The sequence below is a fragment of the Orcinus orca genome, chromosome 1 (assembly GCF_937001465.1).
Source record: "Orcinus orca chromosome 1, mOrcOrc1.1, whole genome shotgun sequence".
In the NCBI taxonomy this organism is placed as follows: Eukaryota; Metazoa; Chordata; class Mammalia; order Artiodactyla; family Delphinidae; genus Orcinus; species Orcinus orca.
The window spans coordinates 62,528,264-62,554,683 of record NC_064559.1 but is presented as its reverse complement, the minus strand read 5'-3'; the positions used below and the strand labels follow the sequence as shown (position 1 = coordinate 62,554,683).

General features: G+C 42.2%; 1 protein-coding gene across 1 annotated transcript in view; it reads right to left on the bottom strand.

Moving 5' to 3' along the window:
• The window catches only part of ADCY10 (adenylate cyclase 10), a 118,407-nt gene that overhangs the window by 4,501 nt on the left and 87,486 nt on the right, over positions 1-26,420 (bottom strand). The window contains exons 22-30 of the mRNA XM_049716225.1: positions 21,152-21,221; positions 20,130-20,361; positions 18,127-18,234; positions 17,438-17,619; positions 13,756-13,912; positions 11,350-11,729; positions 10,980-11,095; positions 10,033-10,150; positions 7,932-8,127 (exon numbers count right to left, since the gene is read on the bottom strand). Coding sequence (XP_049572182.1) covers positions 7,932-8,127; positions 10,033-10,150; positions 10,980-11,095; positions 11,350-11,729; positions 13,756-13,912; positions 17,438-17,619; positions 18,127-18,234; positions 20,130-20,361; positions 21,152-21,221 — 1,559 coding nt within the window. The remainder of the gene's footprint in view (positions 1-7,931; positions 8,128-10,032; positions 10,151-10,979; positions 11,096-11,349; positions 11,730-13,755; positions 13,913-17,437; positions 17,620-18,126; positions 18,235-20,129; positions 20,362-21,151; positions 21,222-26,420) is intronic.

Below are 26,420 nucleotides of genomic sequence, written 5' to 3'. Positions count from 1 at the left end.
ACTTACTTCACTCTGTATGACAGACTCTAGGTCCATCCACCTCATTACAAATAACTCACTTTCGTTTCTTTTTATGGCTGAGTAATATTCCATTGTATATATGTGCCACATCTTTATCCATTCATCTGTCGATGGACACTTAGGTTGCTTCCATGTCCTGGCTACTGTAAATAGTGCTGCAATGAACATTGTGGTACATGTCTCTTTTTGAATTATGGTTTTCTCAGGGTATATGCCCAGTAGTGGGATTGCTGGTCGTTAGTTCTATTTTTAGTTTTTTAAGAAACCTCCATACTGTTCTCCATAGTGGCCGTATCAATTTACATTCCCACCAACAGTGCAACAGGGTTCCCTTTTCTCCACACCCTCTCCAGCATTTATTGTTTGTAGATTTTTTGATGATGGCCATTCTGACCGGTGTGAGGTGATAGCTCATTGTAGTTTTGATTTGCGTTTCTCTAATGATTAGTGATGTTGAGCATCCTTTCATGTGTTTGTTGATAATCTGTATACCTTCTTGGAAGAAATGTCTATTTAGGTCTTCTGCCCATTTTTGGATTGGGTTGTTTGTTTTTTTGATATTGAGCTGCATGAGCTGCTTGTATATTTTGGAGATTAATCCTTTGTCAGTTGCTTTGTTTGCAAATATTTTCTCCTGTTCTGAGGGTTGTCTTTTTGTCTTGTTTATGGTTTCCTTTGCTGTGCAAAAGCTTTGAAGGTTCATTAGGCCCCATTTGTTTATTTTTGTTTCTATTTCCATTTCTCTAGGAGGTGGGTCAAAAAGGATCTTGCTGTGATTTATGTCATAGAGTGTTCTGTCTGTGTTTTCCTCTAAGAGTTTGATAGTGTCTGGTCTTACATTTAGGTCTTTAATCCATTTTGAATTTATTTTTGTGCATGGTGTTAGGGAGTGTTCTAATTTCATTCTTTAAATGTAGCTGTCCAGTTTTCCCAGCACCACTTATTGAAGAGGCTGTCGTTTCTCCATTGTATATTCTTGCCTCCTTTGTCAAAGATAAGGTGACCATATGTGCGTGGGTTTATCTCTGCGCTTTCTATCCTGATCTGTATTTCTGTTTCTGTGCCAGTACCATACTGTCTTGATTACTGTAGCTTTGCAATATAGTCTGAAGTCAGGGAGCCTGATTCCTCCAGCTCTGTTTTTCTTTCTCAAGATTACTTTGGCAATTTGGGGTCTTTGGTGTTTCCATACAAATTGTGAAATTTTTTGTTCTAGTTCTGTGAAAAATGCCATTGGTAGTTTGATAGGAGTTGCATTGAATCTGTAGAGTGCTTTGGGTAGTATAGTCATTTTCACAATGTCGATTCTTCCAGTCCAAGAACGTGGTATATCTTTCCATCTGTATCACCTTTAATTTCTTTCATCAGTGTCTTATAGGTTTCTGCATACAGGTATTTTGTCTCCTTAGGTAGGTTTATTCCTAGGTATTTTATTCTTTCTGTTGTAATGGTAAATGGGAGTGTTTCATTAATTTCTCTTTCAGATATTTTGTTATTAGTGTATAGGAATGAAAGAGATTTCTGTGCATTAATTTTGTATCCTGCTACTTTACCAAATTCATTGATTAGCTCTAGTAGTTTTCTGGTAGCATCTTTAGGATCCTCTATGTATAGTATCATATCATGTGCAAACAGTGACAGTTTTACTTCTTCTTTTCCGATTTGGATTCCTTTTATTTCTTTTTCTTCTCTAATTGCTGTGGCCAAAACGTCCAAAACTATGTTGAATAATAGTGGTGAGAGTGGGCAACCTTGTCTTGTTCCTGATCTTAGTGGAAATGGTTTCAATTTTTCACCATTGAGAATTATGATCCCTGGATCATTATGTAGTGTCCTTCTTTGTCTCTTCTAATAGTCTTTATTTTAAAGTCTATTTTGTCTGATATGAGAATTGCTACCCCAGCTTTCTTTTGATTTCCATTAGCATGGAATATCTTTTTCCATCCCCTCACTTTCAGTCTGTATGTGTCCCTAGGTCTGAAGTCAGTCTGTTGTAGACAGCATATATACGGGTCTTGTTTTTGTGTCCATTCAGCCAGTGTATGTCTTTTAGTTGGAGCATTTAATCCATTTACATTTAAGGTAATTATCCATATGTATGTTCCTATTACCATTTTCTTAATTGTTTTGTTATTGTAGATCTTTTCCTTCTTTTGTGTTTCCTGCCTAGAGAAGTTCCTTTATCATTTGCTGTAAAGCTGGTTTGGTGGTGCTGAATTCTCTTAGCTTTTTCTTGTCTGTAAAGGTTTTAATTTCTCCGTCGAATCTGAATGAGATCCTTGCTGGGTAGAGTAATCTTGGTTGTAGGGTTTTCCCTTTCACACTTTAAATATGCCCTGCCACTCCCTTCTGGCTTACATAGTTTCTGCTGAAAGATCAGCTGTTAAACTTATGGGGATTCCCTTGTATGTTATTTGTTGCTTTTCCCTTCCTGCTTTTAATATTTTTTCTTCGTATTTAAAATTTGATGGTTTGATTAATATGTGTCTTGGCTTGTTTCTCCTTGGATTTATCCTGTTTGGGACTCTCTGTGCTTCCTGGACTTGATTGACTGTTTCCTTTCCCGTATTAGGTGATTTATTCTGACCAAGACACCGTCCCTTGAGCACTGGCTAAGAGAGTATTCAAATAAGCAGTTAAAATGCGACGGGGAAGTTTTCAACTATAATCTCTTCAAAGATTTTCTCAGTCCCTTTCTTTTTCTCTTCTTCTTCTGGGACCCCTATAATTCAAATATTGGTGTGTTTAATGTTGTACCAGGGGTCTCTGAGACTGTCCTCAATTCTTTTCATTCTTTTCCCTTTACTCTGCTTGTGTTTGTTATTTCCGCTATTTTATCTTCCAGGTCACTTATCCATTCTTCTGCCTCAGTTATTCTGCTATTGATTCCTTCTGGAGAATTTTAAATTTCATTTATTGTGTTGTTCATCATCGTTTGTTTGCTCTTTAGTTCTTCTAGGTCCTTGTTAAACATTTCTTGTATTTTCTCCATTCTATTTCCAAGATTTTGGATCATCTTTATTATCATTACTCTGAATTCTTTTTCAGGTAGGCTGCCTATTTTCTCTTCATTTGTTTGGTCTGTTGGGTTTTTACCTTGCTCCTTCATCTGCTGTGTATTTCTCTATCTTCTCATTTTGCTTAATTTCCTGTGTTTGGGGTCTCCTTTTCGCAGGCTGCAGGTTCATAGTTCCTGTTGTTTTTGGTGTCTGCCCCCAATGGGTAAATTTGGTTCAGTGTGTTGTGTAGACTTCCTGGTGGAGGGGACTGGTGCTGTATTCTGGTGGATGAAGCTGGATCTTGTCTTTCTGGTGGGCAGGACCATGTCTGGTGGTGTGTTTTGGGGTGTCTGTGAACTCAGTATGATTTTAGGCAGCCTCTCTGCTAAGGGGTGGGGTTGTGTTCCTGTCTTGCTAGTTGTTTGGCATGGGGTGTCCAGCACTGGAGCTTGCTGGTCATTGAGTGGAGCTGGGTCTTAGTGTTGAGATGGAGATCACTGGGAGAGCTCTCGCCAATTGATATTACGTGGGGCCAGGAGGTCTCTGGTGGTCCAATGTCCTGAACTCGGCTCTCCCACCTCAGAGGCTCAGGCCTGACACTTGCTGGAACACCAGGACCCTGTCAGCCACACGGCGTAGACAACTGTGGTAAAAATCTGGCTGGTATCTTGGATTTTTCTTTGCTGGGCGATTTATCCTGAGCAAGACGCCATCCCTTGAGCACCAGCTAAGGGAGTATTCAAATAAGCAGTTAAAATGCAGTGCAGGCAACATGGGAATGAGGATCCTCAGGGAGAACACAAAGCAGGAACTTCTTAATTTCTCCTGGAAGATGTGGAAGGGATGTGAGATCTGAAGGAAGAAGACATGGCCAGACAAACAATGTTGAAAGAAAGCAGATTATACATATAAAGGCACCAGACAAGGGTGGATGGTTGTTGCAAGAATTAAAAATAGTTCTGAAAGTTTGAAGAGTAGATTTGGGTAAAGGGAGTTAAAGAAAATCTGGAGATGAAGCTGAAGGGACATGCAGATGTTCTATCTTGAAGGGCTCTTTTAAACGACATGATTCTTTTACATCAGATCTCACAAATTCAAATGCTGACAGAGCTGGGCAAGAAACATAAATAAGAGGCTGAATGTAGCAAGATAAGAAGCAGAGGGGATTATGACATACTGAAGAGGGTATGCCCTAAATGTCACCCCTCATCAATTCCAGCCAGTAGCTGCCCTTTAGGATTGGGGCCTAGAGTCATCAGATACTCCAATTTTTAAAACAAGAGTAAGAAATTCAGATTTTTTTTTTTAATGTGAAAGTATCCCAGGGACTTCCCTGGTGGTCCAGTGGGAAAGAATCCACCTTACAATGCAGGGGATACAGGTTCGATCCCTGGTCAGGGAACTAAGATCCCACATGCTGTGGGGCAAATATGCCCATGCGCCACAACTACTGAGCTCACATGCCTCACCTAGAGAGCCTGCGTGCCACAAACTGCAGAGCCCATGTGCTCTGGAGCCTGAGCGCCACAACTAGAGAGAGAAAAACCCTCATGCCACAACTGGAGAGAAGCCTGTGTGCCACAACGAAGAGCCCATGCACCGCAACGAAAAGATCCCACATGCTGCAACTAAGACCCAACGCAGCCCAAAATAAATAAAATATCTTTAAAAGAAAAGAAAAGAAAAATAAATCCCAATGTTTAAATACACCATTTCTGACTTAACCAATATTTTTGAAAGGCATATGCTTTTTATTTTCCCCTAGTTTTTTAAATACTATAAACCTGAGATCAACATCTTTATAGACAAATTTTTGTTTGCCATCTGATTATTTCCTTAGGTTAGTTCCTAGGAGGACAATTAAATGATGTGCATATTTTAAAGATATTCGTGCATTTTGCCAGAATGCTCTCTAGAAAGTTTATGAGAGTCCTTCAGAGTATGAATGTGTCTTCTCTCATGTCTTTGCTAACTTGATGGTCAACAGTACAATGTCTTTTTCTTTTATTGCATTTACTTCAATTTCATAGAAATGGATTGAAACATTGAGTTTTCCTGACTAACCTGTTACATGTTTATTCTGTCTATCAATTATTTATTCACAAAATTAAACATCTGCTGTGTGTAACGAAGCAGGACCCTATGGGGCCTTCTCGGGACAGACCGCTCCCACCATGTCCTCTGCCTTCCTCTTGTCTGCAGAAAAGCTGTAGTCTCCCAGGCCCCCCCCTGAGTCACAGAAGCCTGGCTCAAGAATGAATGATTGAAAGGACATGACCATGGAGTGACAAAAATGGCAGTTGGGCCAGGAGCACTAGTAACAATTTAAACAGTACATCAGCCATATGGCAGTCACAGAATCTTTAGTTCCTCCATGAAGTAACTAGATAACACTACGTGTTGCACATTTCCTGAGTTGTTTTATAGATGTTAGAAGCTAACTACTTAATGACCATGAGATATAGCCCCCAGACCTACTGGAGCCTGAGGATTGATGACGTTAACCCCTGTGACACTGCCCTGTTACCTCAACATCAATCAGTCAGAGAAATGTGTACAAGCTGATCACGTACCCTGTGAATCTCCTCCCTCACCTTGCCTTTAAAAATGCTTCCCTGAAACCTTTTGGGGAGTTTGGGTGTTTTGAGCATTAGCTGCCCCAGACTCCTTGTCTGGCACCTTACAGCAAATGCTGCACTTTCCTTTACCACACCTGGTGTCAGTAGATTAGCTTTGCTGCATGTGGGAGAACGAGCCCAAGTTTGGTTCAGTAACATGTGTAAAAGGCATTGCTCTGTGTACTGTGGGAGATACTAAGTTTGATTTTGTGTTCTTTTGTGTTCTTGTGTTCTTTCTACTCCCCACCTCTACCACTCCCTCTCATTCCTGGGCTTCCCAGCCCCATCCCCTTCTGGAACTCAAAGCACAAACTCCTTGAGTACAAAGACAACATTTTACACATCTTTGTTGTAATCCCAATAGCACCTACTGTGTTTTTAACCTGTACTGTCTTTGGGATAGGTGAGTTTTATACTTTACTACTCATTAAATAAAGACGTGCTTTCTTTTAACCAACTGCTAATTTATCTACCTGGATTTCCATATATCAGGTTGGCCAAAATTTTGGTAACCCTTTATTAGCACTGAATATTTGAAAGTGGTAATGACAGTCAACCCATATGTCATACATAATGTGCCTGGTATTTGAAAGGAAAAAGAGAATGTTGGAATAAATTAAATCATATTTAAGATGGTAAAAATCTATTTTTTTAAAACAACATGAAGTTAAGCATGTTTTAAATCCCCCACAAGTAATTTTCTTAAGGAAAGACATTTGCTCCATCAAATTACGTGAAATAAATTACATAATACAATAATAATTACAGAAGTCATATGTAATACATAATAATTACATAAAACAAAATGTTTTGTATCACCAACTTCCATATACTGTGTGAGAACCAGAAAAATGTTTTATGAATCAGAAATATAAATACATGTTCTATGTCAAAGAGTACATACCTCCAAGCAGTGATGACAGTGAACTTGTGTGTTTTTGGAGGCGGCGATTTAGTCAGCTGGTGTGAACAAATTGCAGGAAGAGATGCTGAGGTTGAGTGTGCTATGAGAGTGGTAGGGAGTGGGCTCCCACCTGGGCAAATTCAAGACTTTTCTATCCAGCAGCAGTGAAGAAGACCCAGCCCATAACAACGCCTCCGAAGATTAAATGAGCTACTATTCTTCACTGGTCTCAAGATGCCTTGTTTTGAAACATTTTAACATCTCTGAAATAGGGATGTGCCTTAAAATTGTCAGCATCTAGATTCTGCCAACAACCTGAAGGAACCTGCAAGCAGGTTCTTCCCCAGATGAGAAAATACCTCAGCCAACACCTCGATTTTAGCCTTTAAGACCCTCAGCAGAGAACCCAGCCAAGCTCGTCCAGACGTTTTTTTTTGTTTTGTTTTTTGTTTTTTGCGGTACGCAGGCCTCTCACTGTTGTGGCCTCTCCCGTTGTGGAGCACAAGCTCCGAACACGCAGGGGCCCACCCGCTCCGCGGCATGTGGGATCCTCCCGGACCGGGGCACGAACCCGTGTCCCCTGCATCGGCAGGCGGACTCTCAACCACTGCGCCACCAGGGAAGCCCTCGTCCAGACTTTTGACTGCTAAGCCCGGAGATGAGAAAAGAAGTGCTGTCATTTAAGCTGTTAAGGTTGTGTACTTGGAGACCTAGCAGTAGAAAAGGAATTCACCTGCATTCAGTTTCTAAGAGAACAAGGCAAACACTTGTTAAGACGACCCTGGAGGTTCAGCCCTTCATTCTCTTAGGGAGGCTTGCCCATGCTGGGCTGTAGACTCTGGGAGGCAGGCACCAGGTTTAATTTGCTCACTCTTGTACCCCAACACATAGTACCAGGTCCTTACTACGTATCAGCTGAATGTTTTAAATTGCTGTGTGCAAAGATTTATCTACCAAGGTGTTTATCACAGCAACAGCAATAAAGTACTACAGAAAAATTCTATCTAAGAATAGTTTGGCAATATCATCTAATAGTATATCTATAAGATAAAATACTAGGCTTCCTTTTAACTAGTGGTGCAGAAAACAATTTAACGGCAGGGAATTATTCATAAATATATCTTACTTAGTAGTTTAAAAAATGGAAATGCATGCACACACATGGAAGAAAACTTGGAAAGTGATATCTCAATATGTATAAAGTGATTATCTCTGAGTAGTAAGGTTGTGGGCAATTTATATTCTAATTACGGGGAGGGAGTGGCCTTCAAAAACTTAAACTATAAAACACGTGTAACTTCTGTAATCAGAGAAAATAATTATCACAGGAGGTAGAGAAAAATCCATTTAAGGCATGACTTACCGGGGAAACCAGAGAAGAGGCCTTACCTTGAGTAGGTCAACTCCACTGTCCTGAGCATTCTCTGATTGTTCTTCAATTTGCTTTTGAAGGTAGAGAACTTGCCCTTCCATGTACCTACTGAGGCCTATGTAGTAAAGAGCTGCTGGGGTTCTTCTTGACACTAGACTTTTGGCTCTGTTGGAAAATATGTGAAAGTTGTCCCACTCCTGAAGTCTGGCATACCTGTATCACCACAGAAGGATAAGAAAAATCCCCATCACCCTTGGAATGGGCTGGTTTCCTGAAATGGGTCTCTCTAGAGGTGTAGCTCCTAGTACATTGGTCTCTGGAAGCCTGCCACTGGCCTATTCAGGGAAAATTATGTGATATGCAGCAAGGACAGAATAGAATTTTTTGATGATTTCAAATGAATATAATTGGGGGGAATACTTGGGCAATATTAGCTACCATTTAATTCTTTGGACTCTTTAAAGTGAGGGAATTTCCTGGAAGTCCAGTGATTAGGACTCCTCACTTTTACTACCAGGGGCCCGGGGCTCAATCCCTAGCCAGGGGACTAAGATCCCACAGGCTGCTCGGTGTGGCCAGGAAAAAAATGAAACAGATCAGGCACTTGGAGCTATAAATTCTGGGGCTTGAAGAAATTGCTCTGATTTCAGAGAGAGAGAGCCTGGGCTGATACTATTCAAGGTGTGGGCCACAGACAGGCATCATCAGTACCATCTGAGTGCTCCTTAGAAATGCAAGCTCTCTGGTCCAACCCAGATCTACCGAATCAGACAGGCTCTGGGGGTGGGGCCAGAAATCTGAGTTAACAAACTCTCCAGATGATTCCCATGCCCATAAAGTGGGAGCAGTATTGGCCTAAGCTACAGCTGTTGCAAGAACGCTTCAGGTGAGGTAGAGTAGAATAAGAAATTAGGGTGATTTTTGGACTTTAGATTCCTTGAACTTTAACTCACAAGGGCAAATTAATTTGACTTTGAACTTTCACTTCTTTAGACTTTAGCTGGCCAGGGTAACTGAGTTTTTGGATTTTAATTTCTCCCAATGAGTTTTATAATAAGAGGAGATTTCTATTCAGATTTGAAACTGCTCTAGTTTGTGGCACTTTACATAGGAATGTCTTCGTATTATCATTTAAATCTCATCACAGAATCTTTAGATACTGGACCACATGACTGCATATATAATTTGAGATGGGAAGTGGAATAGGGAATGACTTTCAGTCTTGGGGATGGCTGTGGAAGTAATTTATTTAATGTTCTGGAGCCTTACTGTCCATCTACTTCCTTGAAGCTAAAGCCATAGCTACAGGCTTATTGAGTTTAAAAAATGTAATGGGTTAAAGAGATTAAGCCTCATGCTCAACGGGTTAATGGAGATACAGGAAGCCTGCTTCTTCCACCCTCCTGAAGTTTCCTTCCACGTGAGGGAGCTCCCCTGGTGCAAAGCTCCACATTTCTTTCCCTGCCTCACTCACTCCTCCAATGACAAGGGGTGACTTTGTAGGCTGGTGACTTTGGGACAGAAATTAGGCAGGTGTAGCTCTCTTCCATCTTGAGAGCCAGTGAGACCCACGGGGAGCATGGTACTTCCTGCCTCAGTGGGGTGGGGAGGGGGTGGAGTTTTCTAGAACTGCCTGCTGCTGATGGGTAAGTCTAATCCTGGGGTTCAATATTAGGAAGCTCACTTGCCTGCAGATACAAGCCATATCCTCCAACATCGGCTCTATTAACAATGACTATGATTCCATCTTGGGGGTGGGGAGGGGGTAAGTAGTGCTATTTATTAGTCTCCCTCAAACCCCCAACACTTCTCAGAAGCAAGTACGCTTTTCTTATTCATCTCTGTATTAATACTGCACGCTATGTACGCAATAAATGCTTGTTGCATTGAGTACAATTGAAGTGGCATCGCTTTACCGGCCTCAGCTGAGTGGGATGAACTAGGTGATCCCCAAGGTGTTTTTCAGTATAAATCTGCTCTGTCACTTTCAATCTGTCTTGGGTATAAATTAAAAGTACTTTCTCTTTCTTTTCTTTCCTTTTTTCAAATCTCATAGAACTCTTCCAGGATTCAACATTTTCAAATTTGGGAATTTAGTGGTATGCAACACATTGTTACCAGATAGCGATAGAGGAGTAAAGTCCCAGGAGGATTCCATTTTGGAACTTCAGTATTCTGTTGTCTTCGTTTTGGTGTATGAATTCCAAACATTCTTCAAATGACCTATAAACAAAGCCTAAAAAAGAGAGAAACAGGAGAGCTTGGCTGGTAGATTAGGGGTGGAGGGGTATCGTCTTTCTGGCCTAACAGCTCCCAGGAGAATTTCCCACTGTGAGGACAGGCCTCGGTCTCTGATTATTTTATGAATCCAAAGGGTCCCACGGATTACAACAACCAGGTGACTGCACTGCCCTGTTCGCTGAGCCCCTGCTTTTGTGGAAGTTTATGTGTATAAGATACAAGTCCATAATATCAACTAGGCAGGAGTGGGGTTTAAACCAACCCTCCCTGCTTGAGCCCAAGGAATCAGCCTCAGTGCAGCCTGGGACTTCTCAGTCTTCGCGTTCACACTTCCCTTGCTGGCAGCAATATCCACATCCCTCGTTGAAAACATGGCTGGGAAAAAGAATGCCCAGTTTGGCCCCTCTGGTTTAATATGTACACTGAGGCCTGCCTACCTGGTGTAACATGAAGGCTATCAGGAAAGAACTTGTTTTCCAAATCACTAACAGCTGCCAGTGCCTGGAACCCTCACCTCACCATTAGCAGCCCTACCCTTCATTTTCAAGCAGGAAGTCTCTAAGTCTATCCTGCTAAAAATTAAATGCCCTAGTAGAAGCCACATAGTAAGATCCTGTCAGTCTCTATCACTTGTGTGACAAATGATCTGACGCTTTAACTGGCAGCTTAAATTCTAAATTCTCTTGCTTGTTGGTCCCTTGCAATCCTCGCACCTTCTAGCCAGAAACCCAGTGGTCTCAAAGCCCTAGCCCTGTCACCTGCCACACCACACCAACGCAAGCGTTATTCCCCCAGTTTCTTATAAATTCCAAGGCCATGCTCACCAGAATAAAGCATGATGTCCAGGCAGACAAAGTAGAAAAATGCCTTGCTGAAGATATGCTCTTCTGCTACAGAAAGATCCCACAGCCACCCCAGCACCTGGATCAGTTGCTTGTATCTATGGATAAGAAAAGGTGGTAGGATTAAAAAATAGTGTGTGCGGAGAGAAGGAAGTTCAGTCCTAGTCTCAGTCCTGCCCAGCCATTCAGGACCAAATACGATTCTTCAACAGACTTCAAACCCACTCCTAAATCTCAAGTTGGCTCTCTGTTCAAACTGTTCTTTCCTGGACCTCTCTATCGGGTGGCCAGAGTCAGGCCAAGTTGGCCTGTGCCTCTGGTCCTGGTTTGGAAAATGCCTTGAGATAAATACCTGTTTTTCAAGAAGAGGGATTTACAAAGCCAGCAGAGGACCAGATAGTGTTTGTTGGGATTATGAAGCAATGACCACATCTTGTGGGCTCGAGAGCCTGGGAAGAAAACAATTCCAGTATATTTCTGGGCATTACCTGTATCTGCAAGTTCTTTCTTGACCAACCAGGGCTTACCTAAGTCAATGGCCAAGTCCAAGTGACCCATTAGGAGCTTGATATAGCCAAGTGTATCGGCCACGTAGGTCATGATTTCAACGCCCTCGCGTTTCAGGGGGAGGTTGAAGATGTGCTCCATGGTCATGACCTCATATTTGAACCACACGCCCTGGTAGCCGGCTAGATGGTGGTACAGTGAATAGTCCAGGTAGGCCTTAATGATCTGAAATGGCAGCAGTGGAGGAGAAGAGGAGAGACGGGGCAAGACTGGGATGGAACCCGAAGCAGAAAGCCCAGGATATCACCAATCATCTGCCAGTAAACATGGATTTATTAAGCTTGGGAATGGAGCTGGACATTTGGCAAAACCATAGACTTAGATACAGAAATTAAGCTGAGTTTCTGCCACCTATTTAATGCATGATCCAGGACAAGCTCACTGGCCCCTTTTGCCTACACAGGATCCTTAAACAAAATATATGCATTTTAACTTTTGTGAAAAATAAAAGCAATAGCTTATATGTGTGGATATGACTGCATACCAAAAAGCCTGGAAGGATTCATTCCAAACTACCAAATGGGTAACTGTAAAAAGCAGTTACCTATTTGTTGCAGTTGGAGTAGAGATTTGAGGGACTTTTTACTTTATGCATTTCTGTGAGGTTTAATTTATTGTTATAACAAGCATGTTATTGCTTTTGTTGTTTAACAATAAAGGAAGGTTGGTTTGGTTTTGTTTGCTTTCAAAAATAATGTTAAGGACTCTAGTTCTAAACTTAACAGGGAGATTGAAGAGAAGTTGGTTACTCTTTAAACAACTCTTCAATCTGGTGATGCTGTCATCGTTGATATGGTTCCTGGCAAACCCATGTGTGTTAAGAGCTTCTCTGACTATCCTCCTCTGGGCCGTTTTGCTGTTCGTGACATTAGGCAGACAGTTGCTGTGGGTGTCATCAAAGCAGTGGACAAGAAGGCAACTGGGGTTGGCAAGGTCACCAAGTCTGCCCAGAAAGCCCAGAAGGCTAAATGAATGTTATCCCCAATACCTGCCACCCCAGTCTTAACCAGTGGTGGAAGAACAGTCTTAAAAATGTTTGTTTCAACTGGCCATTTAAGTTTAATAGCAAAAGACTGGTTAATGATAACAATGCATGGTAAAACCTTCAGAAAGAAGGGAGAATGTTTTGTGGACCATTTGTTTTGTGTGTAGCAGTTTTTCAGGAGAAACAGTGAAAGAACTTGAAATGGGCCAAAACAAAAAAATTCAGTGGGTGTCCTGTCTAGCTCACTCATCAAGGTTATATCTCTGCCTTTCACTGCCTTTGGGAAACTGGTAATAATGTAAATGATCCTTTTTCATAGAAATAGAAATGTTCAGTGGAATACAAGTGATTCTATTCTTGCCCTGTGACTAGTTTTGTATACATTCATAAATTAAATTCCCCTGGGAACCAGTTGTAACATCTTACTAGTTCTCTCACTAACTTTAATGAGCTCAATAACATCTCTGATGGGTGTTCTTCTACTTTTACTTTTTTTTGGCCATGCTGTGCAGCTTGTGGGATTTTAGTTCCCTGACCAGGGATTGAACTCGGGCCCTCGGCAGTGAGAGCACGGAGTCCTAACCTCTGGACCGCCAGGGAATGATTTTATCTTTTTAAAAGAATTATCCTGTTACATTTTCCTTTTTCACCCTCATTCTCTTACAAGTACAATGTGGAGTTTTCCAAGGGAGAGTTATGTGACATTACAAGGAAGTGAAAGTAGAAGCAGATTGAGAATCTAGCTGTCTTCTGTGAAGTCAGACATTAAGGTATTTGCAAAAATGTAATACATGCCATTCTTCTCACAAATTTTTTTGTTTGGGGAAATAAAGTTTTTTTCAGTGAAAATGTTAATTATGTTCATATGTCATGGGTTTATTTTCTCTAAAAAATATTTTTGAAGTATCTCAGTTTTTGTTTCTTATATGACAGTATCAATAGATATACCCCATAAAAATATACGATCCCATATAAAAAATATAAATATATAAACCCATATAAAAAGCTATTTGAGGTCCTCAATTATTAGGAGTATAAGGGGATCCTGGGACCAAAGTGTTTGACAACTGCTAGCCTCAGCGGAACAATCTAGTCTGGAAGGTTTTTATTAAATCTTCATGATTTTGAATTTTGATTGGCTTTCACTAGGCTTTTCTCTCCAAATGAGATTCAGAAACGTAAAAAGCAGCTACAAAAATACCCTACCTGGAAATCATCTTGAGTTTCCAGGGCAGTATTCACTTGCATCAGAGCTGCCAGGTGGCAATAATACTTGTAGTGAAAAAAATAATTTAAGCTATAGATCTGCCACAGTAAGGAGAAGCAAGTGGTTTGCTGGTAAAGTTGCGCCAGCCTCTTCTTCCTATTAGATAAAGTACACACATGGGACATAAGAAGAAGGTATCACCACCAGCATGCCTGAGGGAAGCGCAGGGGCAGAGTCCTCACTACTGGCTTGGGGGTCAAAACAGACTTGAGTCTGAGGCCTGTTTCCTTTACGTGGAAATTAACATGCATGTTAATTTTCTCTTTTTTTCAGTTTCAGCACATAGTATTTTTTTATTGACATATAGTTGATTTACAATGTTGTGTTAATTTCTGCTGTACAGCAAAGTGATTCCGTTACACATATGTATATTGATACATTAGTTTTTTAAAATATTCTTTTCCATTATGGTTTATCACAGGATATTGAATATAGTTCCTCCTGCTATACAGTAGGATCTTGTTGTACATGTGCATGAATCTTTATGAAGCACAATTTTTCCACTGGACAATGGGGACCATAATACCTACTTTGTGATGATTAATTAAGGTAATTGATGTAACTCACCTGTCCCCTGTCAGTTCACTGCCATTTAAATGAAATTATTTAAAAAGCACATTTATATCATTTTATCACATTTGAGACTGATGACAACCCCGTAAGAAAGGAAGGAATAATTAACCCCATTTTACATGAGCGGAAGGTGAGACTCAGACAGGTTAAGTAATTAAGTCAAAGTCACATAGCTAGAATGTGATGGTGCCAGGACTCCAGCCTTGGCCACCTCCAGCCCGGCCAGTCCAGTGTGTCATTTCCTCTGTTACACATGGTTGTCAGGAACTAGGTCTCAGCTCAACAAAGGAAATGAGCCTTTTAAACAATCCCATTCTGCTGTGGTCTGAATGCATCCCCCAAAATTCATAAGTTGAATTCTAACTCCCCAAAGTGACGGTAATAGTAGGTGGGGTCTTTAGGACATGATAAGGTCATGAGGGTGGAGCCTTCATGATTAGAGCTCTTATAAAAGAGACTCCACAGAGTTCCCGGTCCCTTTCCACCATGTGAGGATACGAGAAGAAGCCTGTGACCCTGAAGAGGGCCCTGGCCCAGCCACGCTGGCACTAGGACCTCAGACTTCCAGCCTCCAGAACTGTGAGCAATAAACTTCTGCTGTTAATAAGCCACCCGGCCTGTGGTAATTTGTCACAGCAGTCCAAACAGACTAAAACACATTCTGACAACGGAGTGGAATGTCGCAGGAGATGGTGAACTTCCTGTGCTGGAATTATTCAAGGGAAGGATGGCTGACCACATACCAAGAATGTTTGGGGTCTCAGCCACAGCATCCACAAGTCATTTAACTGGTAAAGTAGTCCCCAATCTTCTCTATTTGTGATAAAAATGGGATCCTAAATTGGCTGCAATATTAGTAATTTAACAAAGCCAAGAAAACAAAATATAACTAGAAATAACTATCAAAAAACAGATTTTAGGGCTTCCTTGGTGGCGCAGTGGTTGAGAGTCTGCCTGCCGATGCAAGGGACGCGGGTTCCTGCCCCGGTCAGGGAAGATCCCACATGCCGCGGAGCAGCTGAGCCCGTGAGCCATGGCCACTGAGCCTGCGCGTCCGGAGCCTGTGCTCCACAACGGGAGAGGCCACAACAGTGAGAGGCCCGTGTACCGCAAAAAAAATAAATAAAGCAGATTTTAAATAAAGATGAGAAGAAAGGAAGATATCCTACTAGAGATTCTTAAAGAAGAATTCCAGGTACTTTCAGTTTAGACATTGATGACATTCATTCTGTTGTGGAAATTATTTTTTAAAGTTTCTAAGGAAACATGGAGAAGGTAAAATCCCTTATAACATAGGGAGTTCATGAAGCTGTAGAAATTCTGACATTAAATATTGTTTCTTTTTTTCTTTTCTTTTTTTTTTTTTTTTGCGGTACGCAGGCCTCTCACTCTTGTGGCCTCTCCCGTTGCAGAGCACAGGCTCCAGACGCGCAGGCTCAGCGGCCATGGCTCACGGGCCCAGCCGCTCCGCGGCACATGGGATCCTCCTGGACCGGGGCACAAACCCGTGTCCCCAGCATCGGCAGGCGGACTCTCAACCACTGCGCCACCAGGGAAGCCCCTAAATATTGTTTCTTAACGTCCTTATTTTTGAGATGAGAACCTTTTGACTCGACAGCATTTTAAGCCAATTGTTCTGTAGTTTCTTCCTGATCATCACTTTTTCACCTTCTCCTCTTGTGCAGGTACTTCTTATTCCTTTTACAAAATGTGGCTGTACATTAGGCTTGTCAGATTTAGGGAATGAGAATATGGGATGCCAAGTTAAATCTGAATTTCAAAACAATTTTTTAGAATGCATATGTCCTAAATATCTTGTGTGGTATAAGGTGTACTAAAAAAAAATCATTTATTATTGATCTGAACTTTAAATTCAACTAGGCATCCTTTATTTCATCTGGCAACCCTCTGTGTGAACCCAAACTCCAATTCTCTCTTACCTCTCCGAGAGATCTCTGCTGAACTTCTCCCCGCCCCTCCCCCTCCTGGTGTCTCCTGAAGCAGCAGGCTTAGATTCTCAGAAGCCTGTTCCCAGCCTGCAAAGGAGCTCAGCTGCACCTCACTTCCATCCCAGCCTCCCCCATAGTCAAGGGAACACTTTCAGGAAACTGGGGATGGCAGTTTTTGGTGGGATTGCCAAAGAATTGCAGCAATTTGCCCATAGAAATAGATACTTGTATCTCAGGCAGAACCTGTGGGAATATTGCAGCTGGCCTCTCCCAAGATGGAAGAGATCTACTGCCAGCTCTCCAGATCCCCAACTAGGTGGCATTTCTCTTGGTATGAATTGCTAGGTAGGTGGAATACATTTTTAAAACTTTTATTGTGGAACATTTCAAACATGCACACACAGTAGAACAGGAAAATATAATGAGCCACATGTACCCAGCATCCAGCTTCAGCAACTATCAACATTCTTATGACATCTGTCCTTCTACTCTGTTTCCTTCTCCTACCCCACCTCATTATTTTTTATAGTTCTTTTATAGATAAAATTTACGTACATTGAAATGTACATATCTTAATGGTATAATCTTGACCGATGGATACCCCATGTAACCCACGTATCTATATAGAGTTAAAAAATGGGTGGGCTGTTTTGTCTTTTGGCAGATGTCTTCAGGACCTGCCATTTTTTGGGGGGGCAGGGACAATACCCACAGTTTTAGCACTGAATTGGAAGAGGACTTGTGACTGAGGCTCTAGGAACAGGGGGTGCAGATTCCCATTGGAACGTGGATGGCCAGAGGGGTTAGTGGGTAAGATGAGTGGGGAGGGGCACTGGAGCTCACCTTGCAAAGGACTCCCTTAAGGTTTTGTCACCTGAACTCCCTTTGGCAAAAGCTTCCTGTTAAGTTGTTCTGAGGCGACCCAGCCCTGGCCTGGCAGCCCCGCTCCCACACATCCCCTCCCACACCAGCGAGCCACCAGGACTCCTTGCGCCCGCTAGAGGCCCAGGCTTTGGGGGCTGACTGGTGGACTATGTGGAGGTCTCTCTCCTCTGGGGAGTGAGATGAGACACCCAGCTCTCCCCAGCTCCTTCCTTACCCTGGAGGTGAGCTCTCTTGGGCCTGCTGATTCTGATTCACATAATGAAAGTGTCTGTTTTTTTCAACATGAATCTGGAGAAACAAGGAGATTAAGTTGTAAGGAAAGATTCGATTGAGGAGCTTCAAGGCCTTCCTCAGCATTTTCTTGGCAAGCACCATCTGGCCCATGTTGAAACAGACCTACAAGGAGAAGAACGGGGAAGAAAGGAAAAGAAGAAAAGCAGTGATTCTAGGCTTGGTTGGTATGTTCCAAAAACACATAGTTAAGGAATCTTATCCAAAAAAGGTCATTTAAGGCCCAGGAACAAGATCTCCCAGGGCCTGGCACAATCAGAAATGTTTCTTGGATGTATCTGTGGAAGGATGGTTGAATGACTAGGACTTTGCATCCTCATTGTTCATCATCTACCTCTGAGAAAATGTTTACCCATTCCTGTCCATTTTGGGAGGTTGTTAGATAAACATTTCATAAAGCTGTCAACTGAGAGGCTAAAGAAGATCTTGCTGCAGACAAGTGATGGTGAGGAGGTTTGAGGCCCGGGGCTTGGGGTTCTGGAATCTTGGGAAAGATCTGTGGCAGAGGATGGGAGGAGGATGTAGAAAGTATAGGGATGACTTCTACTACTTCTTCTACGTAAAGCCGCAGTGATAAAGAACAGATGAACTGCGTTTCTAATGGTTTCTTACCTGACCTTTGAGGGTAAAAAAGGTAGTCCACTCAAAAGTCTTACTCCAAGATTTTTCCTTCTTGAGAATTTTCAGCAACCTCTCTCCCTCATTCAAATATATGTAAGCCTGCAACCAGCACAAGGAGTAGAAGGTATTGAGTCATCAGGGATTGGGACCAAGGAGGGGCCATTGCCCCAGACTCTACTGAAGGAAGAGAAACAGGACCACCCAGCTCCCACCTCCATCTCTTCCTTCAGCTCCTGACCAGAGTCCTTCAAACTCTAGACAGAAAGGGTGGGGAAAGTTCCTGCTGAAGATATGGGTCACCTTCATGTTCCTCTTGATCTACTGAATCTCATTCTAGAGGATGAATCTAGAAACCTCCTCCTTTCCTCATGCTGTCATGTAAGTCACCTTACCTGAAGTTTTCCCCAGGGCAATTTCCCTCTTTGAGTAATTCCATCGCCAACCTCCCTATTTCCAACAGTGTACTCATGGCTCCTGAGAGCATCCTCACATCTATGACAAGCCAGTCTCTACTTTTGGAATGAGTTAGGAGCCACTCCCATTTCTTTTGCCAGGGCCATCGTTGGGAAGTGGAAGAGGAAGGTAAGGCCCTGAGCAACCTTCCTCCCTTCCTCTTCAACGTCCTATGAAATCGTGAAGAGAGTCTTGGCACTTGTAAACACCAAGGCAAGGTCAGACTTGAAGAGTAAAATAAGGTGAGGCCCTGTCCCCAAGTCTCATGCAGCCTAAGGCGTAGGTGTTGGATGCAGAAAGAGGGAGACAAGGTGTCTTTGCTGGGAGACGGGGAAGCAAATGGCACATTTTGGGACCCTGCACTGGGGCTCTGCTTCCAATCATTGTTTTCCTGAGCATTTGTCACTCCCTGGATAATGAGATGAGGGTGAGCACAGGTTTAGCAAGTTAGCCCCCAAGGCTGCCTAAACCTTCCCTTCCTGGTACTCACTGGCCGCATCACTGCCTTCTTCACCTATGTGTATAAAATATGCACAGGAGCCTTTTGTTCATAAATATTTGAGAGAACCACAGCTTACTGACATTTTTAATGGTTTAATTTTAAAATTTTATATAAATCTAAGGTGTGGAGTTTAATTAGGCCACAAATATAAAATCTGAAACCGTCCACAAGTGCAGGCATAAAGGGTGGCAGCCATGGCTACTCGGGTGTGGGAGGCTCTGCCCAGAAAGGCGTTTCCTCAAGTGAGTTCGTGGAAGCTTAGTCAGCCAGCTGCTCTATGAAAAGTGGTCTAAGGTCAAATAAGTTTGAGAGAAAAAATATGTCTCAGTCCTAGCCCAACCCTCTGGGAGACTTCTATGGATCTTAGCGTATTAAGATCCTGAAATATTGTAGTACAAAAATCTATTTAGCTTTATTCAGCTCAGCGCTTCCCAACTTACTTACCAATAAATTCTTTTATTTCATCGTATGTATCAGATCCCCATATTTCTAAGGGCATATTGCCCTGGAAGGTTATTTACAATTATCCTAGAGAAATAGTCACTAGGGCTTTGGTGGCCTAAAGGTATGTATGATAATTTAGCACAAGTTACATGAAGACCAAAGTGAGCGAGCCCCTTCAGGGATCACAAGACTAAAACTAGATTTCTGCTTATTCAAAGACCTACAGGTATTTGTGCTGACAGATACTTGGGGAAGACGGAGAGCAAATGCGGCTGGGACATTACTGAGGAAGACGCTACTGAAACTGAAGAGTTGAAACCAGGGTCCCATGTAGGTAGACGATTCAAAGCAAGTTTCTAATGACGGCAGTATTTTAAATGATGTATAATGGTAGTTGTGGTTTGTTCTGACTTTTTCACAATCTCAGCTCATTTCCTTTCTGAGCAATTTGATTTTCAAAGAAGGGGGTGCTGCTCAGAATCAAGAACATGAAGTAATAATAATAATAAAAAAAAAGCACTAGAGCTTTCTTTCTGGTCCTGTGGGCTGTAGGTCTGTCTCAAAGGTGGAGGGGATCTGGGCAGAAACAGCTTACCATATAATTATCACCCAAGATGAGATAAGCAGACGCAAGTTCTAGGAAGTAATATAAGGCTTTGTTGTTTTCTCCCAAAGCCAGAAAATGGTGAGCCAGAGGCATGATGACAATCTCTAAGATTTCCTCACACTGGCAAGATTCCAGAGGGATGATGTCATTCTCAGATGTCCTCATTTTTGATATAATGATGTCAAAGAAACTCAAGATCTTTTCTCTTATTTCTTCAGAACTGTCCAAATGCAGAAATAAATAGGAGTAATAATTTGTAGATATAGTATAGTGTTTGATATGAAGATATCTTCAAAAACAAAACAGCAAGATAAGAAAAACTAATGTAGATTTCTTCCACTTGGTGGTGGTTTTAGCATCTGTAAAACAACTCAGGAAGTGTGCATCAGATACTATTATCTAGGTACTTCAAAGAGGAGCTACAGGGACTTCCCTGATGGCACAGTGGTTAAGACTCTGCACTCCTAATGCAGGGGGTCCGGTTTCGATCCCTGACCAGGAAGCTAGATCCCACATGCATGCATGCTGCAACTAAGGAGCTGGTGAGCCATAACTAAGGAGCCCACCTGTCACAACTAAGGAGCCTATATGCTGCAACTACTGAGCCCATGTGCTCTGGAGCCTGTGTGCCACAACTAGAGAGAAGCCCGCACACCACAACGAAGAGCCTGCTTGCCGCAACAAAAGATCCCACATGCCACAACTGAGGAGCCCGCCTGCTGTAACTAAGACCCAGCGCAACGAAATATGTAAATAAATATTTAAAACAAAACAAAACAAAAAAACCCGAAGAGGAGCTACAGGAGAGGATATGGGGGAGAGGGTCTGTCCTGGGAAGGGCCCATAGGTCCCCGCTCCATTACATAACTACTGACCAAACTCACCACACACCCCCTCTGATTTGTGCCTAAAAGACCCAGAGTACTGGCCAGACAAGTGATTCTAACAGTGTTCTGAATTTAATGCCAGTTGTTCAGCTCTACCTCCTAAACAATTACAGAAGCCTGTACCTGAGATTTTCAGAAAATATTGCAGATCTCTTAGAAGTCTCTATTCTGGAAAAGGTGATCTCTTCTTCAGCTGGAAAATAAACAAACAAGTGAGTTGTATGGGTCATTGAAATGTTCATGTGGCAGAGATGTCTGGTGTCCGCTGAAGCTTCCTGTTCCCCTTCCACGACAAAGTTGTTGTTGCCCAGCCAGGATCTACATTTTCCAGTCCCCAATGCATCTTAAGTGAACACATGTGTTTACTTTGAAAATGGGATTCCATCTGAAGTAATACATGTCACCTCTAAATTGAGATGGTTAGATATCTTCACTACCTTCTCCTTCCACAGGAAAACAAATTAACTGTGGGGATCTAAGGGATAGCAAATCTACAACATAGTCAGGGAGGCTGGGTCCCTGACTGACTGTGTTCAAGGCTATTGGACAACATTCTCATTGGATCATTACCTGGGCAGAAAAAAAACTGTCATTCGACGGTGTTAACCCACTGAAATGCTGGGGTTTGTTTTAGATGATAACATTATCCTAACTAATTTACCCTGCAGTAATTCAAACTATGAATTAATGATGCTGAGGAAAGCGATGTCAGCTTCTAATGGAGAAATACAGACGATTAATGGAATACCCCAAAGGGCTAACTTAAGGGCTGAGAGCCCTGAATTTGAAACCTTCAGTCTATCTAGACTTCAATAGGTTAGAAAATTCCATAATGATCTTAAAACAGAAAACAAATGAGGATTGTTGAAATCTAGCCACTTCTCCATTCAGGGAGAAGCAAGAATCCTAAAGAGGGGAAGGGACTTGTCTCAGATCATATATCTGTTCGTGATGGAAGTCTCCTGACTCCAAGGTGAATGCATGACTCCACAGATCTTTTAATTTACAAAATTCAGTTTCAGCATCTATTGATACTTATCACCTTCTTCTGAAAGCTTTCTGTGCCCTTGCCCCATAGAATTAGTGCCTCAACTTATGTGTGCCCATTGACCCCATGCAGACCTCTATCATCATCCTTTATCACACTGTATAAGGATTAATTTGCCCACCTCTCCTAGTCTGCTGTCTAGTTTATCTCTAGTAGACTAGAGGCTGAATAAATTGAATTATGCCTTTATCCTCCTATTCCTCTAAAACTTTCTTGTCAGGGTTACCAGTGACAACCAAGTTGCCAAATCCAAAGGTTACATCTTTGTCTGCATCTTATTACACCTCTTGGCAGCATTTACGACAATTGACCACTCCCTTTTTTTCACCGGCTTTCATAATACCCATTCCCTTGTTTCCCTCCCTCATACGCTGCTCGCTTTACTGGCTCCTACTCCTCTATCAATGTTCCAAATTTTGGTAAGCCTCAGTTTGACTGTGGGCTCTTTCCTCCATCCAAATTTCTCCCTAGATAATTTCACCTGCCCATGACTTTAAATTCTACCCATATGACAATGACTTTTGGTTTTCCATCTTTAAGACCTGACATCAACCCTTACCTACCGACTCATACATCCAAGTGTCTCCTTGGCAGCTACCACGTGGATGCCTAATTGCAAAATTAAAATGATCTAAACAGAACTCTTGAATCTCTTTTCCATAAACCTACATCCACCAACGTTTCGCCTGTCTTAGTAAGCATCACTGCCGTATTCATTTCTCAAGGCATCACTGCCATATTCATCTCCTCAAGGCAAAAACCTAGACAACGTCCTTGATTCTTTTCTTTCCCTCACCCCTATCCCCATTCAGTCCATCAGAAAGTCCCATTATGTCTACTCCAATACATATCTGAATCCATCTTCTTCTGTCAATCTTCTCTAGAGCACCACCCTAGTCCATCACCAAATTTCATCTAGACAAGTGTGAAAAACTGATCTCCCTCCTATTCCTATCCTCTTCAATCTGTTTTCTAAAATGAAGGCAAAGTAAGTTTTTAAAAACATGATTCAGGACTTCCCTGGCAGCGCAGTAATTAAGAATCCACCTGCCAATGCAGGGGACACGGGTTCGAGCCCTGGTCCAGGAAGATCCTACATGCCGTAGAGCAACTAAGCCCATGTGTCACAACTACTGAGCCTGAGCTCTAGACCCCATGCTCCACAACAAGAGAAGCCACCGCAACGAGAGAAGCCACCGCAATGAGAGAAGCCACTGCAATGAGAAGCCCACGCACCGCAATGAAGAGTAGCCCCCCTCGCCACAACTAGAAACAAAAAAACAAACAAACAAAAAAGCCCATGCACAGCAATGAAGACCCAATGCAGCCAAAAATAAATAAATGAAATAATAATTTTAGAAAAATGATTCAGATCTCAGTGGCAGAAACTGCTTGTTTCCTATCTCAACTTCCATTGTCCCTTTTCTCCTTAGTAATAGAACTCAATTTTACTTGGGGAAGCTACATTTTCCAACCTCCCTTGCAACTGGATATATAGCCATGTGACTATTGTATTGTATTGTATTGTATTGGTCCTTGAGATATAAGGGGAGTATTGGGTAGGAAGAATTCTAGAAAACTACTGAAAAAGGAAGGGGTATCCTTTCATTTTTTGGTTTCTTTTCTCCTCCTTCTAGTGTTAAATGTCAACATGATGGCTGGAACTCCAGCTACTATTTTGAACCAAGGATCTCTGATGATCATGAAGACACCAAACCAGTCCCAGTGATGAGACAAGCATTTTACATAGAGAGAAATACATTTAATAATAAATTTAAGCCACTCTAGCTGGGTCCTTGTTATATGCAGCCAATACTAATTCTAATCAATACTTTTCTAATGTGTTCTAATCCATTTGGAATAAAATTCAGAATATTTCTCAAGGCCTCCAAGTCCCCCTGATGCTTCTATTAATGAATTTGTTTATTGTCTATCAGCCTCTATTAAAATTCAATATATGAGAATAGACTCGTCTGCCATTTTCACCACTATATCCCCAATGCCTAGATCACTGCCTGACACATAATAGATACTCAATAAATGCGTGTTTTTTGGGGAAAAAAATCAATGATTAAAAATAAAATGCTGGGGCTTCCCTGGTGGCGCAGTGGTTGAGAGTCCACCTGCCGATGCAGGGGACACGGGTTCGTGCCCCGGTCCAGGAAGATCCCACATGCCGCGGAGCGGCTGGGCCCGTGGGCCATGGCCGCTGAGCCTGTGTGCTCCGCAACGACAGTGAGAGGCCCGCATACCGCAAAAAATAAAATAAAATAAAATAAAATAAAATGCTGGGCATCCCTGGTGGCGCAGTGGTTGAGAGTCCACCTGCCGATGCAGGGGACACGGGTCCGGGAAGATCCCACATGCCGCGGAGCAGCTGGGCCTGTGAGCCATGGCCACGGGGCCTGTGCGTCCGGGGCCTGTGCATCCGGAACCTGTGCTCCACAGCGGGAGAGGCCACAACAGTGAGAGGCCCACATACCGCAAAAAAATAAATAAATAAAAAATAAAATGCTATTCCTTCTTCAACATCCTATATGTTTTGTTTTATATTTCAAATTGTAATAGTGATAGAATGAGATGTGGCAAAAAGCAATATTGGCTAAATAAAGCAAATAAAGTCAGGATATATAAGATATGATTTTTGTCATATCATTCAACCCTTGGGTGAATCATATTATTTTTAGGTCTCAATTTTCTTCATTTATGAAGGAAATATATTAAAAGTTCCCTACTTCAAAGAGGATCTGTAAAAATCAAAAGAAAAGAAATATACGGAATGCTTGTAGGTTCTCAGAAGAAAGGAGAAAAGCAAAGATAGTACTTGCTCACCTGTGGTTTCAAAGACTCAGAAATAAGACTTCAAGTTCAAGATGAAAAACTGACCTCTTTTATTTATCTCCTGACCTCCAGGTCCAGCACATTTTACCCCATTAAAACAAGAATAAAATAATTTTTAAAAGCATAAACTCACAATATACAGAATGGAAGGAGTCAATTCCTATCTTAGGGCCATTACCCTGGCCCTCCCCTCTGCCTAGAATGCTCTTCCCCAGCCATCCATACAATAAAATCCCTCACTTCCTTTGCCTTTCCATGAATCTTACCTCTCACTGAGGGCTACCCTAGCGACTCTGCACTCCTCATCTCCCTTGCCCTACCCAACATTCTTTTCTGGTTTTCTCCTTGGGATCACTTATACATACTACAGAATTTACTTCTTTGTTAATGTTTTCTCTCCATTGTCTGCTTCTCCCCAATAGAATGCTGTCTTGTTCCCTGATGCATCTAAGGTGCCTAGAGCACTGTCTGACACATATCAGAAACCCAATAAATATTTGATGAATGAGTAAATGAAACATTAAATGAGATTTCAGCACATGTCAAGAAGATCAAGGAATGAGAGGAATGCTCCCTGAAGAATTAGATGGAGCAAGTGGAACGAAAGAGCCCAGGAGGGAGCCCATGGGCTGTTGATCCTTGGAATGGATCAAGAGTCAGATAAGTTTTTAGGAAGGACATGAGGATTGATAGAGAATTGAAAAGAAAATCAACTTCCTCACTATCTGATTCATAGCTAATGCTGTGTCCTTGAACCTCTTATGATATGTCCTTCTCCAACCTTTTTTTTTTTTTTTGCGGTATGCGGGCCTCTCACTGTTGTGGCCTCTCCCGTTGCAGAGCACAGGCTCTGAATGCGCAGGCTCAGCGGCCATGGCTCACAGGCCTAACCACTCCGCAGCATGTGGGATCTTCCTGGACTGGGGCACGAACCCGTGTCCCCTGCATCGGCAGGCAGACTCTCAACCACTGCGCCACCAGGGAAGCCCCTCCAGCATTTCTTAAAAGCATACCTCATGGACTTCCCTGGTGGTACAGTGGTTAAGAATCTGCCTGCCAATGCAGGGAACAAGGGTTTGAGCCCTGGTCCAGGAAGATCCCACACGCCGTAGAGCAACTAAGCCCGTGAGCCACAACTACTGAGCCTGCACTCTAGAGCCAGTGCTCCGCAACAAGAGAAGCCACCACAATGAGAAACCAATGCACTGCAACAAAGAGTAGACCCACTCGCCGCAACTAGAGAAGGCCTGCATGCAGCAACAAAGACCCAATGCAGCCAAAAATAAAATAAAATAAAATAAAAATAATTATTAAAATAAAAGCATACCTCACACTTTGGGAGATTCAGGGGTAATGGACAGACTGTCCAGCCAAGATTGAAGCAGGATATTATAAAGAAGACATGGCAAAAAAAAAGTTTCCTAGAAACTCTAGGAAAAATAAACTTCTGTTAAGAAATCTATTCACGAAGAGGAACCAAGATGGTGGAGTAGAAGGACATGC